The sequence below is a fragment of the Bufo bufo genome, chromosome 11 (genome assembly GCF_905171765.1).
Source record: "Bufo bufo chromosome 11, aBufBuf1.1, whole genome shotgun sequence".
Lineage (NCBI taxonomy): Eukaryota > Metazoa > Chordata > Amphibia > Anura > Bufonidae > Bufo > Bufo bufo.
Window position 1 is genome coordinate 50,111,642 of NC_053399.1, and position 18,960 is coordinate 50,130,601.

The 18,960-nt window shown below is 43.1% G+C and overlaps 1 protein-coding gene across 1 annotated transcript in view; it reads right to left on the reverse strand.

The window, feature by feature from the left end:
* Nucleotides 1-17,143: 17,143 nt before the first annotated feature.
* SCG5 (secretogranin V) overlaps nucleotides 17,144-18,960 on the reverse strand; it is a 53,534-nt gene continuing 51,717 nt past the window's right edge. The window contains exon 6 of the mRNA XM_040411771.1: nucleotides 17,144-17,599. Within this exon, the coding sequence (XP_040267705.1) occupies nucleotides 17,510-17,599 (90 nt within the window). The 3' untranslated portion in view covers nucleotides 17,144-17,509. The remainder of the gene's footprint in view (nucleotides 17,600-18,960) is intronic.

Here is an 18,960-nt window from a genome sequence, read left to right on the forward strand (position 1 = left end):
AAATTCCCATTTCTCTTATGTCCCCGTGTACTAAGGTTATAATGGAAGATACAACAGTGCCGGATGTATCATATGATACCACCAGTGCCTGTTGGACCTCAATAATTTATTAAAGGGTCAAATAATGGAGTTGATTTCCAGCATAGTGCATACAAAATATCATAGAAATTGTGAACAGTGCCTAAAAATTAAATTAAGGCCACATCTGGTAAGACTGTACATCAAAATTAAAGTCCGCCATACAACAGGTCAACTTTTTGTGGAGATCTGATCACAATGTTTGGTGGGCTGTATGGTACCACAGATCATCTGAGAATGGTTTGGGGTATGTTTGTTGACATCTGGAAAAGACAAGCTTCAATGATAATGTTTAAACATATTTATATGAGTATTTGAAATTAATTACACATAAGAATAAAGCAATGAAGAGTGCTGAATGGTCACCAACTTTTCACATAACGTTGCATAAATCAATAGTACAAGTGACCATAAGAAACTTTGTAATAAATCTTATCAGTGAAAAAGGTCTACTTCTTTTGTTATCAGCTGTTTACCTCCCCCATCCCCCTTGCTAATTGCTTTTCTCTTTGCAATATGCTTGGACTCCGTCCAGCTTAAAGGGGATGTCTCATCTCTCCATTACTAAGGAGAGATGAGACACAGTCCTGTTTACCAACCGGCCGGGAAACAGCAGAGCGCTCTAACACTGGCTGTTTTAGTAGCTTCCATTGCGGTACATGAGAGCTACGGAAACAACATACCACAGCAAGCTGTGCCATTTGTGAATTAGGGAAACTTGGTTGTGGAAGGTTGCTTGCAGTGCTACGCCGTTTCAGTAGCTCTCATGCACGGCAATAGAAGCAACTGAAACAGTGAGCGCCAACTGGTGGTCGGGACTGTGTCTCATCTTGCCTTAGTAACGGTGAGATGAGACAACCCCTTTAAAGAAGGATCATATTAAACATGGCACTATAAATCTATAGAGGGGGAGGGGGAGGAATGAGCAGGAGCTGAGTGAGACAGGACTCTAGGAGACACACCAAAGAGACTGCTAGAGCTAAATGGTAAGTTTATATCTCAGCACAAGTGCTTTATTTGCAACCATACAGGTCAGTGCTTCTCTGTAATGTCCTTGATCCAGGGGCTGCTTCTGAGTGAGTAAGAAGGTTAGGAAGCAGATTCCCCTCTACTTTCTGTGTGCAGTGGATGAACGCTATTCTCCCCCACCAGAACTAAGAGAACTGCAAATTAATGACAAAGTCTGCAGAGAGGAAACTGCTAAAAAAAAAAAAAAGGCAGATACAAGTGATTTAAAAGGGTTTTCCAAGATTTAAATACTGATTACCTATTCTCCGACACTCGGGACCCCCACCATCAGCTGTTTGAGAAGGCAGCAGTGCTCCTGCGAGTGCTGAGGCCTTCTCCCTGCTCACCAAGCACAGCACCATACATTATATAGCGGCTGGGCTTGGTTTTGCAGTTCAGCCCCATTCCCTTCTATGGGGATGAGCTGCGCCTAGGCCACGTGATCGGTGAACATGACGTCACATGGCCTAGGGAAAGCTGGTAAAGGTCACGGCTCTATTGCAAGTGCCCCTGCCTTCTCAAACAGCTGGGTGTCTTATTAAAAAGAGACATGTTGAGGGCGTGTCCTGACTATGGCGGAGTGAACACATGTCTCTGAGAGCTCCTGCCTTGAGAGTGAATTTGCAAGCGTTCCTAGCTCACAGGTGCCTGGCTTTTAAGCTCCGATGATTCGGACGAGAAGGGGTTCGACAGCCGGTCCCCCTAGCACTCCCGCAGACGTGAAGCACAAGGGCATCCAGCAGTTTTTCGCTTCGGAGGGGCAGAAGGTAACGGGCCGCGACCACGGCGTGGATGCTCTCCCACAGGCAGCACGCCAACTTAACATCGCAGCGCCCCCATACGAGCCCTTAATAAGCCCGAGGCCCGCTGAGAAAGATACACGTCTCACCATGAGCCAGTCTCAGTCGCCTGCCACAGGTCGGAAGAGGGACTCACCGCTGCCTCACTCGGCCCTGGCTGTGAACGGCGGAGACACGAGGCAGGCGCCATCTTGCCAGGCCGCACGAGATCCCATGCCGCTGTCTCAAACATCAGTGCCTCCGCACCCACAAGCCCTATCCCAGTCATCTCCTCCAGCAGAACCAGATGATCCATCTTGGGACTGGAGAGCTCATGTTCGGCAGCTGCCGACCAGACAGGAAATGGAACAATTCATAGCACGCCTAGAATCTTCATATAAGCAGGAGCTTCATACCCTGTCTACCAACTTACAGTTAGTGGAGGAGAGGGTTGATGATGATGTTTCCTCTTATCAGGCTGAATTATCCTCCCGACTGGATGAAGTGGAAGATAAAGGCCTTCAGAGAGACCAACACATTAGCCAGCTATACCGGCTACATGATGATGCTGAGAACCGCAGTAGGCGGAATAATATCAGGCTGCGGGGCCTACCTGAATCTATACCTACAGCAGATCTCATCCATACTCTGCAGGACTTTTTCAAGATGATACTGAACAGACCGGTCTCTGATGACCTGGAAATCGACAGGGCACTCGGCCCACCGAATCCTGATCCTGCTAGACCCAGAAATGTGATTTGTCGCCTACATTATTACTCCATAAAGGAGGAAATCATGCGGAAGTCGCGCAACACAGCTTCGATCGAATTCCAGGGAGCCCACATCTCGCTATTAGAAGATCTAGCCCGCTCCACCCTACAACAACGAAGAGCTCTTCACCCCCTGTTAGAATGCCTCCGGGAAACAGACATTCCCTACATGTGGGGATATCCGTTCCAGTTGGTGGTCAGAAGAGGTGGCAAGCGTCATGAATTGCGAGACCCCTCAGAGTTGGAAGATTTTCTAGCTGCGCTGGGACTACCTGATATCGAGCTACCTGAATGGAGTATCACCCCCCCACCCCCCCCAATCCCGACGCGGTTCTCAGTCTGGAGGTCTACATCATCGGGACGCAAAAAGGGGTTGGATAATCGGAGACTGCCATCTTGATCTCCCCATTATGTTGTATCGCACATTGTGTTCAGTTTGTTTATCTAAAATGCTCTCATGTTCGGGCCTCTTGTCAGTTGCGGCCTAGGCCTTTTGGCCTATATTTGACAGGGTTCCCTGATTGACAAGACGGCTTGGTTCCCTTACCTTTAGATGTGGAGCAAACATTTTGTTAGGCGTTCTCTACCTCATTGCCCAGTTTCTAGATATAGGGCTTTGTTATTACATGCTGGGAAGGTCTATTCACCTGTCACTCTTTCCGTCCACTATCCTCTTTTTTAGGGCACTCATTTTGATAACTAATGACCATTAATACTCTCGGACAGGTCTCCATACCTGCTATTGGAAGACAGTCCCCGACTAACGTTTCACGTTACCCTCCTCAGTTCCGAGGTTTACTTGATACACTTTGTGTGTCAGCCTTAGTTTGTGGTCTACGTCTACTCCCCACCTTTTCCTGCTTGTGTCCTTCCTCCTCTCCTCCTTTTCATTTTTCCTCTGTGGTCTTTGTGGTCCTCTTGTCACTGGTTATCCTCTGTGTTATTTGTTGGTCCTGTCTTTCCCCCTTATTGTTTTTCCCCTACCTCAGCACCTGTCCCTGAGCCTTTCCTGAGTCACACATCACTGATTCGCTCCGAAGTCAGAAATGAATCAACGGGCTGAAATTAAACTTGTCTCCTTAAACGTTAGAGGATTTAATATCCCTGACAAAAGAGCGAAGATGCTTGCGGGGATGCAAAAGGATAAGGCGCAAATATTGCTTCTCCAAGAAACACATTTTAAGACGCATCATATCCAAAACTTTAGGTCTAGAACCTATACCACCTGGTTTCACAGTACAAATTCAGAAGCTAAAGCTAAGGGTGTTTCAATCGCTTTGCATAATAGTCTACCCTGCTCTGTTATAGATTCCAGATCTTGCAACAAGGGACGTTACGTCTTTGTCAAGTTGGCCATCCATGGGAGAGTGTACACTGTAGGTAATATATACCTTCCAAACTTTGGACAAGGTAAGACGTTTGCAGCTATTATGTCGAAACTCGAATCTTTCATGGATGGTATTGTACTGCTGGGGGGCGACTTTAACTTACCTCTTAACCCGTCACTAGATACCTCCCTAGGAAGATCTCTTGTTCCTAACTCAACACTATCCAAAGTTCGCTCTGTCTTGCAGAATAATAGGCTTGTAGATGTTTGGAGGATTTTGAATCCGGCGAGTCGGGATTACACATACTACTCCCTGGCCCATAACACATATAGCAGGATCGACTTGTTTACTATCTCCCATCATGCACTGTCATACCACCCTAGGGCAGCTATTGGTTCGGCTGTATGGTCGGATCATGCTCCTGTTTCACTTATTCTAGCGCTACTCGACTTAGTTGCCAAAGAGTGGACGTGGCGGCTCAATGACAATCTACTGAAGGATATGGTATGTAGGCAAGCAATTGAGAAGACCATTACGGATTTTCTTGACACTCATGCTAATGACTCCACGGCCCCTCCTCTGCAGTGGGAGGCACTTAAATGCGTGTTACGGAGTGTGTTTATTCAACATGGATCGAGATTGAAAAAGGAAAGGGAGGCACGTATTAGGAGCTTGTCTGAGAAACTACTCCATTTAGAGTCCTTACACAAAGGCTCTCTTACCCCTGCTCTGTTAACAGAGTTGACTTTGGTTAGGAATAAGCTAAAAGAAGAAGAGATCAGCAAGAAATTTACTTATGCTAGAGAACGTTTCCAGAGCTTCTTATTTGAGAAAGCCAATAAATGCGGGTCGGCCCTAGCCAAACTCCTTTATCCTAGATTGACACAATCCTATATCCCAGAGATTAAAGAGTCAGGGGGTAAAACTTTATATCATCCTCTTCATATTGCTGAAACATTCAGATTGCATTATGAATCACTTTACAACATAAGAGGCCAATTCGCGGACATGCCATCTCCTGAATTAGCCAACCGTATTTCATCCTATCTAGATGAGACGGCCCGGCCCATAATTTCGTCAGATCAACAGACCGACATGGATCGACCTTTCTCTGAATCTGAAGTAGGATTGGTGATCAAGTCTCTTAAAGGGCATAAGAGCCCAGGACCGGATGGGTTTACTGGCTTTTTCTATAAGAAATTCCTTGATCTGCTTATTCCCTTACTGACAAAGGTTTTTAATAGCATCTCTCCTGCCTGTTCTTTTCCCAAGCAATCCTTAGAAGCCCACATTGTTGTTATACCTAAGCCCAATAAGAACACCACGGTTTGTGGCAACTATAGGCCGATTTCACTAATAAACTGTGACATAAAAATCTATTCAAAAATTCTGGCGAACCGGCTTTGGATGATCCTGCCGAAGAGTATTAGCCTAGATCAGGTTGGGTTTGTCCCGGGCAGAGAAGCCAGAGACCATACCATCCGCACTATCACATTGATCCACCAAGCTCAGGAGCAGCAAAGTCCCCTGTGCCTGATGTCTGTTGATGCAGAGAAGGCATTCGACAGGGTTCACTGGCGATTTATGTTGGCTTCCTTGTAGCATATTGGAATAGGGAACAGATTTTTAGAATATGTATCAGCTTTATACACCCGCCCGACAGCTAGGGTTAGAATTAATGGTATCCTTGCTCCTTCTTTTGAGATCCATAATGGGACACGTCAGGGGTGCCCGCTATCCCCTCTCTTATATGTGCTTCAAATGGAACACCTAGCACAGGCCATTCACCTCAATCCAGATGTCAGGGGTATCAGCATCAAGAACAAACCACATAAATTGGCGTTGTATACTGATGACTTGCTCCTATATGTGTCGGCCCCCCACATCTCAATTCCATCCCTGTGCATGTGCCTCGGTCATACTTCCGAGAATTACAAAAAGGGCTGAACAAGTTTATATGGCAGGCCAGCAAACACAGACTGCAGAAACAGGTCCTGACTAAGCAGAAATCTTTAGGAGGTTTTGGACTCCCCGATATGTCCATCTATCATAGCGCAACTGTGCTCACCAGACTGAGGGACTGGTTACATAAAGACACTCAGAAATTGTGGGTTGGCCTGGAACAATCACTATCTCCTCTGTCTCTTCAGGTGTTGCCCTGGATTGCTTTGGCTGAAAGACCATCCACTAATATATATATATATATATATATATATATATATATATATGCCCTGGCAATCTGGGATTACTGGATATCCTCGTCTCAGGTATCCGCAAGACCCGGTCCTATGACTCCGTTACATAGCAACCTGGCATTTTCACCGGGCCTAACCCCCTCCTCATTCCTCATTAAAGTTGCTTGAGACGGTTTACTGAGGGTTAGAGACATGATCACTTCTGGTCAATTATCCTCTATAGGGACACTTCGACAGAATGCAGTCTTCACAGCAGTTTCGTGGTTGGGTTACGCTCAGGTAAAGTCATTTATTGGACTCACGTTTTCAGGCAGAGTGATAGGCCAGCTGACAGACTTTGACAAACTTTACCTAGCTCCCGCAGAGGGTCGAGGTACAATATCAGCCATGTATCAGATTCTGTTAAATCTCCAAAACGGAGAGAGAGCCCCATTTATTGATAAATGGGAGAAGGATCTACAAATTACCTTTTCGGCAGATGAAGTGAGGAAGTTGTGTGCGCTCTCCCATGGAATGTCAATGGCAACTCAAGTTAAAGGGAAGAACTATAAAATTGTCTCCAGGTGGTACTATTGCCCTACTACTCTACATAAGATGTTTCCTTCTGTTTCAGATCAATGTTGGCGTTGTGAACGGGAGAGAGGTTCCATGCTTCATATTTGGTGGGACTGCCCGTTGATAAAGCCTTTCTGGGAGCAGGTTTTAAAGATATACACTGTTTACTCTAGTAAACCTATACCTAATACACCTCAAATCACTCTGGTCTCACTCCTTCCGGGTTCCATTTCACAAGTCAAGTTCCATTTCACAAGTTTCTAAAGGCATTCCGTTATGCATTCCATCATAGAATTGCGTTATGGTCCGTGGTAACGGAATCCATAATGCAATTCTGCTTTTACCACCAAACGAAGCGCAAACAAATTTAACAACATGAAATTCGCTCATCTCTAATTAAAAGAAATAAAATGGCCGCCGTCCTATTAGTACACACAAAACCTGTCCTAATCACAGAGGAGGACAAGTTACTTCACAACCCTTTACTAAAGAGCTGCCCCAGCCTCCACTCCGCTTGTCGGGGACTATGATCCTGAATACAGATGATAAGATCTTCAGCTGAATCTTTGTAGGAATGGAGTTCATGAGGAGACATGATCCCCTAGGAGGGCTTATTAAAATCATCCCTCTTTCTTCAAAATAAAGATAAAGATAAAATAAAAATATAAATGATCTTTGGCACCGATGCTTTCTGAAAAAGCGATCACTATTAAAATATGTATGCCATAGGGCGAACGGTATAACAGAAAAAAAAAAATCAAAATGGGCAATTAGATTTTTTTTTCATTGCTTCAGTGAAAAAAATAAAATAAAAAAGTCATCAAAAACCCACTCACCCACACACTCCAAAGTGGTATAAATAACAAAACTACAAATCACAACGCAAAAAATGAGCCCTCAATCATCAACGTAGACAAAAATGGGGATCAGAATATGGAGATACAAGGAAAAGAATGTATATTTTTTATTATCTTTTTCAGTATTAAAAGAAAAAAATTGCAAATGTGGCATCGCTGTAATTATACTGTGGCAGATTTATTTTTTTACATTCCACCTCATCTGGATTTTTTTTACAGCTTCACACCACATCAAATTCAAAAGTAGATGGTGCCAATAGAAAATACTATTTATCCCACAAAAAAATAACAAAAAATAAAAAAGCCCTCATACAGCTATAATCGAAAACTATGTTATGGCTTCGGGATGGCCAAAAGTTAAAAAAAAAAAAAAAACATAATATGGAAAATGGCCTGGTCCTGAAGGGGTTAAAGTTGTCCTGCCATATACATTCATGATCCATCATCAAGATAGGTCATCAATATCTGATTAGCAGGGGTCCGACACGCGGCACCCCGCCGATCAGCTGTATGAAGAGGAACCGCCACTTCCTGGTCATTACACTATGTGTTGTCTCCTCTGGAGCAGAGACGTAGTAAAATTACAAGCACTGGCTCCATTTACCTGAATGGAGTGAGTACTTTTATTATACTGCACTTGCGAGATGACAAGCAGTGTAATGAAGAGCAATACCTCCTCTTCATCCAGCTGATTGGGGGGGATGTCGGGTTTCAGGCCCCCACCGTTCAGATACTAAATGACATATCCTGAGAATATGTCCTCAATATATCTGGCAGGACAATCCCTTTAAATATATATTTAAAAAAATTATAAAAAAAATATATATATATATATATATATATATATATATATATATAGATATAGAGAGAGAGATATAGATATAGAGAGAGAGATATATATAGAGAGATAGAGAGAGAGAGAGAGAGAGAGAGAGACAGAGAGATAGAGAGATAGAGAGAGAGAGAGATGAAAGTTCAGGGCAGCACTCCTGGTGGTAAGTATTTTGGGTGCCAGCGATGAAAACACCTTACCAAGGTGTATGATATAAAATAAAGAAATTACACCGCGGCACATCCGTTTGGTGAAGAAAAAGTGGAATCCTTTATTCACCTGTGCGACGTTTCGGTCCACTTACTGGGACCATTCTCAAGCAATACAGCATTGTAAAGACTGTGGGTATTTATGAAGTCATAACAAATCAGCATACATAAGTGACAATTAACAAAACATACAAAAACAGTATCTTAATACTTCTCATAAAAATATATTTGACAGTGCTCATCCTCGGACGATGGTGCGGTCATTACCATATAGCCAGTTTATCAGAGCTAAACGTATAGTCAGTGATACTTCAGTATTAAATAAAACTTTGGAAACTATGACACAAAGTTTCAGACAAAGACAATACCCAGCTTCCATACTACAGCAACAACTAAAACGTATTAATCAAAAAGAAAGGAGGGAATTATCTCAAGGCACAAAACGGGATCAATTCCAGAGAATACCTTTTGTTTCCACTTACTGTGAAGCAAGCTCACATGTCAGCAAAATTCTCAATAAACACTGGTCAATTCTCAAAACTGAACACAAAAATATTCCCGAATTTTGCAGTAGACCGTTAATATCTTATAAAAGAGCCCGTAATTTAAAAGATAAGTTGGTCAAAAATGATATTGGCTCACAAAAAAGTGTACGCCAGTCATTTCTGGCCCCGAAAAATAGTGGGAGTTATCCGTGCCTTCACTGCGTAAATTGCAAATACATGGTAAAGGGACGTGAATTTATCCATCCAAACACAGGGATCTCTTACCCTCTCAAATTTTATTTGACTTGTGACTCGAGTTTTGTGATTTATGTTTTATGGTGCCCCTGTAAATTACTATATGTGGGCGAAACCACATGTGACTTTAAGTCCCGCTTTAATCAACATCGTTTTTCTATACGGAAAAAACGTAAAGATTTGCCTGTTTCACACCACTTCGCGAAGATGGACCATGTTGAAGGAGATCTAAAGTTCATGATCCTTGATCATGTTCCGTTACCGCAGACTGGTGGTGATCGCATAAAAATGCTTAAAAAACGCTAGTCCGAATGGATTTTCAGGCTACAAACTATTAGACCGATGGGCTTGAATGTAGAATATAGGCCATGGCTTTTCATATGATTTCCCGCAGTTCTGTCCCTGCCGGTATAGGTGTTGAAGAATTTGTTTTTTTGTTTTTAATGAATATATTTGGATAATATATTTTTTATTGTTTCACTTACAGGACCTTCATTTGGAAGGGCTTTGCTCAACGGAAGGCGGGATGCTCTTTTGGACACATGCGGCTCATCCCTTGATTACTGCGTATTCAATCACACATACTAATTACTGTTATATGCGCATTTGTATAGTTACTATGGAGAATTTCCACCCGACAAGGGTTAAATTGTGACGAGCATAGTGGGAGGGGGATGGCCGCCGCTGTCCCCTCCCCCTTTTTGCCCGCACACGCCGGAGGACAGTGCATCGTAAGAGAGAACGTCATCCGACTTTATACCCTGGGTGTTCTTTCCTTAAATTACTTTTTTAGGCCTCATGCACACGACCGTATTTTTTTGCGGTCCGCAAAACGGGGTTCCGTTTTTCCGTGATCCGTGACCGTTTTTTCATCCGTGGGTCTTCATTGATTTTTGGAGGATCCACGGACATGAAAAAAAAGTCGTTTTGGTGTCCGCCTGGCCGTGCGGAGCCAAACGGATTCGTCCTGAATTACAATGCAAGTCAATGGGGACGGATCCGTTTGACGTTGACACAATATGGTGCAATTTTAAACGGATCCGTCCCCCATTGACTTTCAATGTAAAGTCAGGAGTTAATATACCATCGGATCGGAGTTTTCTCCAATCCGATGGTATATTTTAACTTGAAGCATCCCCATCACCATGGGAACGCCTCTATGTTAGAATATACCGTCGGATTTGAGTTACATCGTGAAACTCAAATCCGACAGTATATTCTAACACAGAGGCGTTCCCGCTTCAGGTTAGAATATACTAAAAGAACTGTGTACATGACTGCCCCCTGCTGCCTGGCAGGTGCTGCCAGGCAGCAGGGGGCAGCCCCCCCCCTGTAGTTAACACATTGGTGGCCAGTGTGGCCGGCCCCCCTCCCTCCCCTGTAGTTAACGCGTTGGTGGCCAGTGGGCCCCCCCCCTGTAGTTAACTCGTTGGTGGCCAGTGGCCCCCCCTTCCCTCCCCTATAGTTAACTCATTGGTGGCCAGTGGGCCTTCTCCCCTCCCTCCTAATTAAAATCTCCCCCCTATCATTGGTGGCAGCGGAGTGTACCGATCGGAGTCCCAGTTTAATCGCGTCCTGGTTGCCATGGTTACCGATCGGAGCCCCAGCGATTAAACTGGGACTCCGATCGGTACACTCCGCTGCCACCAATGATAGGGGGGAGATTTTAATTAGGAGGGGGAGGGAGGGGAGAAGGCCCACTGGCCACCAACGAGTTAACTACAGGGGAGGGAGGGGGGGCCACTGGCCACCAACGAGTTAACTAAAGGGGGGGGCCACTGGCCACCAACGAGTTAACTACAGGGGAGGGAGGGGGGCCGGCCGCACTGGCCACCAATGAGTTAACTAAAGGGGAGGGGGGGCCCACTGGCCACCAATGAGTTAACTACAGGGGAGGGGGGGGCCCACTGGCCACTAATGAGTTAACTACAGGGGAGGGAGCGGGGGGGCCGGCCACACTGGCCACCAATGCGTTAACTACGGGGGGGGGGCTGCCCCCTGCTGCCTGGCAGCACCTGCCAGGCAGCAGGGGGCAGTCATGTACACAGTTCTTTTAGTATATTCTAACCTGAAGCGTCCCCATCACCATGGGAACGCCTCTGTGTTAGAATATACTGTCGGTTCTGAGTTTTCACGAAGTGAAAACTCAGCTATGAAAAAGCTTTTATGCAGACGGATCTTCGGATCCGTCTGTATAAAAACTAACCTACGGCCACGGATCACGGACACGGATGCCAATCTTGTGTGCATCCGTGTTCTTTCACGGACCCATTGACTTGAATGGGTCCGTGAACCGTTGGCCGTGAAAAAAATAGGACAGGTCATATTTTTTTCACGGCCAGGAAACACGGATCACGGATGTGGCTGCAAAACGGTGCATTTCCCGATTTTTCCACGGACCCATTGAAAGTCAATGGGTCCGTGAAAAAAAACGGAAAACGGCACAACGGCCACGGGTGCACACAACGGTCGTGTGCATGAGGCCTTATTCTCAGAATTTTCTGTTACGGCGCATGTATTTGCACATTCTTTCTTTGGTGACGTGTTATGCTGCGTGTCAGGTAATGCCCCACAGAGGGATCACGTGATTCCTTTTGTGTGACGTCACGGACATGCGCAACAGCAGTTCCGGGACGCCGTATCCATGCGGTGTAACTCGCAACATTGTATCCTCCCACCGTTGAGCAAGCCTGACTCCACGTTCGGTCCTGTTAAGTCTACACATTTGCAGGTGATGATGATTCACTGTTAATTGTCACTTATGTAACTTACTGTAATATCACTGAACGAATATACCTGGAAGTTTTGAATATACCGACTTATGGTTCTGACTTTGGTTATCTTCCAGGCTTGTCACTTTTATATTTTTATGAGAAGTATTAAGATACTGTTTTTGTATGTTTTGTTAATTGTCACTTATGTATGCTGATTTGTTATGACTTCATAAATACCCACAGTCTTTACAATGCTGTATTGCTTGAGAATGGTCCCAGTAAGTGGACCGAAACGTCGCACAGGTGAATAAAGGATTCCACTTTTTCTTCACCAAACGGATGTGCCGCGGTGTCATTTATTTTTTATATATATATATATATATATATATATATATATATATATATATATATATATAGAAATGGGGCAGCACTCCTATGTTATATAAGTAGAAGAAATCCATGGCACTCCTCTGTAAAACGTGAAATAAAATTGTCTTTTATTCACACGTCACACAGCGATGTTTCGGTTCTCTCACAGAACCTTTCTCAAGCCAAGTCTTAAGAAAGGTTCTGTGAGAGAACCGAAACGTCGCTGTGTGACATGTGTGAATAATGTTTTACAGAAGAGTACCGTGGATTTCTTCTACTATCTCATATATATATATAAAAGACTGACAGCACTCCAGGTAAAAAGCAATGGTGTTTATTCACCCATGTGGATGGCAACGTTTCAGCTCATAAAAGAGCCTTTTTCAGGCTCTGAAAAAGGCTCTTGTATGAGCTGAAACGTTGCCATCCACATGGGTGAATAAACACCATTGCTTTTTACCTGGAGTGCTGTCAGTCTTTCATCATTATTCGTATGGGGTAAGCAGCTACATCCCTGGACCTAGCACCCATATTGCTTTTTTCCGGTGCCGCCATCATTTTCTCTTTATATATATATATATATATATATATATATATATATATATATATATATATATACACACATACATATACACACACATACATATATACACACATAAAATTCTGCTAAAATATGCGTATTTTCATTTTTATATACAGTATATTATATAATGTATATACTGTAAATATAAGCATATATTTATATACTGTGTGTATATATATATATATATATATATATATATATATATATATGTGTATATATATATGTATGTGTTTGTACATTTTGCAAATTGAATGTCAATGGCACAGACCCCTATTTCTATAATATATATATATATATATATATATATATATATATATATATATCAGAAGAAAATCCACAGCACTCCTTGAAGTAAAAAAATGTGCAATTTATTCACACGTCAGCAAAGACAACGTTTCGGTCCTCTCACAGGGCCTTTCTCTTGACTTGAGAAAGGCCCTGTGAGAGGACCGAAACGTTGTCTTTGCTGACATGTGTGAATAAATTGCACATTTTTTTACTTCAAGGAGTGCTGTGGATTTTCTTCTGGTATTGATCCCGTCCCATATCGAGGGACCACCGCGGGCACCCATACCATTACAGCAGTAGCTGAAGGAGTGCTGCCTGACCTTTTTCCATGAATATATATATATATATATATATTATATACACACAAATCTATACAAATACCTACAGTATACAGGGGCTCAGGAGGGCTTTCTTGCAGGGAACTTCAGGGAAGCACATCCTCCTCCTCCACGAGCTGCTGATTTCTTTCACACTGAGGGCACCAGTGATGGGAGCAGACTGTACATGCTCTGCTCTTACAGGGGAGGGAGAAGAGCGCAGGCGCAGATAGACTGGCATGGACAAGCTTGTTGTGAAGCTCCTCCATGTGGCGTGTAGCCATGGACGGATTCGGCTGCAGGGCAGAGCGGTGCTCAGGGGGCGTGGCTTCAGATTCTAGAAAAAAATCTGCTTAATGACATATATTAGGAAATGTACTTTTCCCCTGGCCAACCCCTTTAAATCTGGAAATTTAAATACAGGAGGAGTGAAACATATAGTAAAACAGTTTCTTTCATGTAAAACACAGTTTTTTGTTTATGTTATATTTTGTTCATGTGGAAGGCTCTATATAGGAAAAACCATAAGATGTTTATATAGAAGATTTAGGGAGCATAAGAAACCTATTGAGACAGGAATCGGTTCCCCGAGACGGATAGAACACATCAGAGAAGCACATGGAGGGGACAGTAACGTCCGCACATGTGCAGGAATAGAAATGGTGGAGGAGATAGACATTGCATATTACTCCAAAAAGAAGCCTTGGCTGATCTAAACAAATGCAATGGGAGCTCTGGGCCTAAATGATAAGAATGATTCAGCTGTTTTCATTTAATAAGAATAGTGTTTTGTTTTTAAATGTACATGTGTGTATCGTTGTCATGGTGATGACGTCGGACACAGGACAGAGAGAGGAGCGTCCTGACGCCATCATGTGGGAGGCCAGACGAAGCGCGGATCGCGCGAAATGGCCGTTTATTTAACTTTGAATAAACAAGCTGCAAAGAAAATTGGGCGAGTGCCGCAAGTTTTTGTCTTCTACATATCACATTTGAACTGTTTCTATATTGCTGAGCACCACCTATTACACGCAAATGCGCACCGACTCCAGGTGTACCCCCAAAAAGCGGCAGCGGGATTGCTCTTCTTATATATACATAAAATACTCTGAAACAAACTCCTAATCCCTGACACTGGCCACATCTGGCGATCCCAGCCTTCCATTCAGTGTATTTAGCATTAACAAGCCACTGGCCGCAGTGACTGGTGAAGTCCATAGAAAAGAACAGGGTTACACGACGTGTCACGTGTGCCTTTCATTGTTTCCTACAGAAGCAGGAAAAGGTGCTGGTGTTTAGAAAGACTTGTCAAATATGGAGAACCTGTGACCAGCAGGATTGACTTACGTTTTATAAAGGAACAGATGAATTAAGTGCATTTGTAACAAAATGTATTTACAGAAGTAATGTCTACAACCTCTGCTACTTACCTTCAGCTTCTGTACCACATTATAGCAAAAAGCTGCCAAAAAAGTACAATGTTCTCTCACCTGATTGGGCCCCATAGCAAGTGCTAAGGCTATAGTGACACCCATGGAAGTAATGCTGTGCGTCCCAGACCAACAATTGATAGAAAATTCACAAAATATGCAGAAAAACTGAAATCACACACCTTTTTAAAAGTATATTACCTTTACGCCTGGTCTTGCATGGCTTATCTTGACGCTGCAGGATTCCTTGTGCTGTCTTTTTCAGCTTCCAGCGTGAGGACTGTGTACCGTAGAGCTGCGGGTAGGTCATCTGACAACAGCCATGCACTGAAGTGGTCGACATTCAGACACGAAGTCAAGTGTGTAGGCCAGTGTTTCCCAACCAGTGTGCCTCCAGCTGTTACAAAACTACAACTCCCAGCATGCCCGGACAGCCTTTGGCTGTGTGGGCATGCTGGGAGTTGTAGTTTTGCAACAGCTGGAGGCACACTGGTTGGGAAACACTGGTGTAGGCAACTAGTATAGTATCGCTATGATCTGACTTCACTAAACATTTTGAATTGTAAGGCGACTTTGGAAAAAAAAAAAGTCTATTATTAATATTTGTAATCATTATAGTATCAAAGGTAATTTAAAGTAAGTAAATAATCCTTAAAGGGGTTGTCTGAGATTATAAATGTATGTTTTTGTAAAAGTGCAGGGAACTTATTAAAAAAACAAACAAACAACAACTCCCCTTTACGAAGCACTGAATCTATGATCCTCCGCACCACTGCAGCCATAATGCCATGCTTTTGGCTGTAGTGATGACACGCTCGTACACTGAATGTGATTGCTGCAGACAATTACTGGCCACAGCGGTATATGGCATGAGACCACTGAGGTCAGCGATTGGCTGCAGGGATCATGTGTGGTATAGTAGCATGTCACTGCTGCAGTCAGCAAAACAAACCCTGGTGGGGGGGGGGGGGATTAGAATGGGGGTGCTGGAAACTAGAGGGGGTTTCAGAAAGGTGACTATAAGACAACCCCTTTAACTACTGTATGAAAGTGTTGTGTCTTTTTCTAATTTTTGATACCTCTGTCTGCTTTCAGTGAATGGGAGCATTCTAGATTACATCCATGCCCACCATACCTTGTATTGTAAAAAAAAACAAAAACTATTATGTATATAGATATATACACATACATACATACACACACACAGATGTAGTCGAGCTAAAATTGACTCTGATAACACGCCAGTGTTATCTCGTGCCATCTTGTGACAAAAGCCATTGAAATACATTTAAGGAGTTAACGTTTTTGTCTAATTTTTTACTTAACTCGTTAAGTTTTGATCAGCTGCATATATGTATTTTTAGTAGTGTAAAATTGTGTTGCCCTTTATTCACCCATATAGCGACAATTCAGTCCTCTCTCTCATATATATATATATATATATATATGCATCATTTTTCATTTTCATCGTTTCAACATTTTCCCTGCTTTTCAATATCCTTTGTCCTTCTCTCGACAAGCTTTTCTATAATCCCTCATTAGAACTGTTTTAGGCTGGCCTGGGAGCCACAAATGCTCCGCTCTTTTTTTACTTCTTTATCAGATCTCATCACGTCATCTACCTAACAGAATCCGTTCACATGCCTGCTCAATCGTGCCGTCAGCCATGGCCAGGCGTCCGGCTCCTCCTTCATTGCTGACACTTGTGTGACCTTTCTTGACCTTCTCCATCCATTCATAGACACTTCTTTGCGACAAAACTCTTTCCCCATACAGTGCACAAAGTCTTGGATGAATATCGGCACCAGACACACCCTCAGACCACAAAATCAGCCATCGATTCTCACACCACAGTCACAAATGAACCAATATTCAGAGCAGTGACTGGGGAGATTAGGTCAAAAAATTATGTATTTGCCTCTTCTAATTAAAATAAATTCTACAGCCGGAGTGCAGATAATTTTTGACTCACCTTCGTATATCGTGTATATCCCAGTATCATTCATTTTTCAGCTGTAGGTGAACTCAGGTAGGTGTAATCATTAACTAGAAATCATGTACAAGGCATGGGCGGGGGAGTGAAATCTTTATTGCGGTTATTTCTAATTTACAGTACTCCTTGAAGAAGGTAGTGAGCGATCTCCGCAGCCGGACACAGGAGGCAGGGTCTTACTGGTAACTACATCTGAACACGGACACTATGTGGCAGCAAGCAATTGGTTAAACTTCCTCTCAAAGCATCGCAAAAATGCACAAGAAAAAGATACCGCTCTAATTTAACAGAAAGCAGAAGTCTATATTTTTTATTACCTATGACAACATAATGTTATAAATCCAGCTGGTTCCCATTCACAGGTCTATAAATAATAAACAGGCTGCCAGTCAGTGGGGCTCTGGAGCAGCAGATAGGACGCCGGGCCGGATCACAGCAAAGAACGCTCACTCATTTGGTTTTGCTTATTCTTCCTCTTCACCAGAGAAATGCGGAACAGACTTCTTGGCTACAACGTTGTCCAGCCTCTGTCCCTGCAGGTATGGATTCACCATCTGCCAGGGGAAAAGGTGGGTGGTGAGAGGGAAGATGGAGACAAGTGGGACTCTGTGTGCCATGGATGATAGATAGATAGATAGATAGATAGATAGATAGATAGATAGATAGATAGATAGAGAAATAGATGAGGAAGGCTCTAGTGTTTTAGCCGAAATAGTCGCGTCCACATGGGTGAATAAACTTTCTCCCTTTTTCATCATTTGAGAGTGCTGCCGGTTTGCATTTTTTTTGTTTGTTTGGGCATTAGTCTTAGGGTCCATTCACACATCCGTATGTGTTTTGCGGATCCACAAAACACGGACACCGGCAATGTGCGTTCCGCATTTTGCGGACCGCACATCGTTGGCACTATAATAGAAAATGCCTAAACTTGTCCGCAATTGCGGACAAGAATAGTACATGTTCTTATTTTTTTCGGGAACGGAATTGCAGACCCGGAAGTGCGGATACGCATTTCCGGATCCAGACAGCACATAGTGTGGCCCCATAGAAATGAATGGGTCCGCAATTCCATTCCGCAAAATGCGGAATAAAATTGCAGACATGTAAATGGAGCCTAATCTCATTAGGCTTGCTCCTCTATTATATATTTTTTTGCCTGGTGCTACCAATTTTCTGATAGATAGATAGATAGATGATAGATAGATAGATAGATAGATAGATAGATAGATAGTACAGAATAGATAGATATAGACAGAGATAGAGCGTGATAGATAAATGAGAGATAAATAGATAAATGATTGATTGATAAATGATTGATAGATGATTGATAGTACAGAATAGATAGACAGAAAGAGATAGAGAGTGGTAGATAGATAAATAGATAGATAAATGATAGATAAATGATAAATGCTATTATTTCATATCTATATAACAGGTCATGTGACTTTTGCTCGGGTCACTATGTTCTTGTACATTTGCTTATATTGTGGGAAAACCTCCTGAAGTATATGCTGAGCACAGATTTGTGTGAAATGTATAGGGAATGTTATGTATTTTACTCTTAGTGGAATCCCTTTGTATTCAAAAGCACTAATGGCGCTGATTTACCAAGACTGGCATGTGCTGTGCCAGTGTGGATAGGACCTGAGCCACCAGAGGATGCATTTAATTTAGGATGAGGCGCAGGCCTGGTCCCAAATTAGATGCCTCCTCTGGCAGCCTGTGCACCAGACTGAAAGCTATGGCAACTTGAAGTTGCTATAGATTGCAGTCATTATTTACAGCAATTTCTTGCAAAAATAATGATAAATGTGCCCGCCCATACCCCTGCCCCCTTTTTGGAAAGTGGTGAGGGCAGCGTAAAAGCTCCAGTTGCAACTAAAAAGATCGCAATGGCATTTAAAAAGTATCAAAA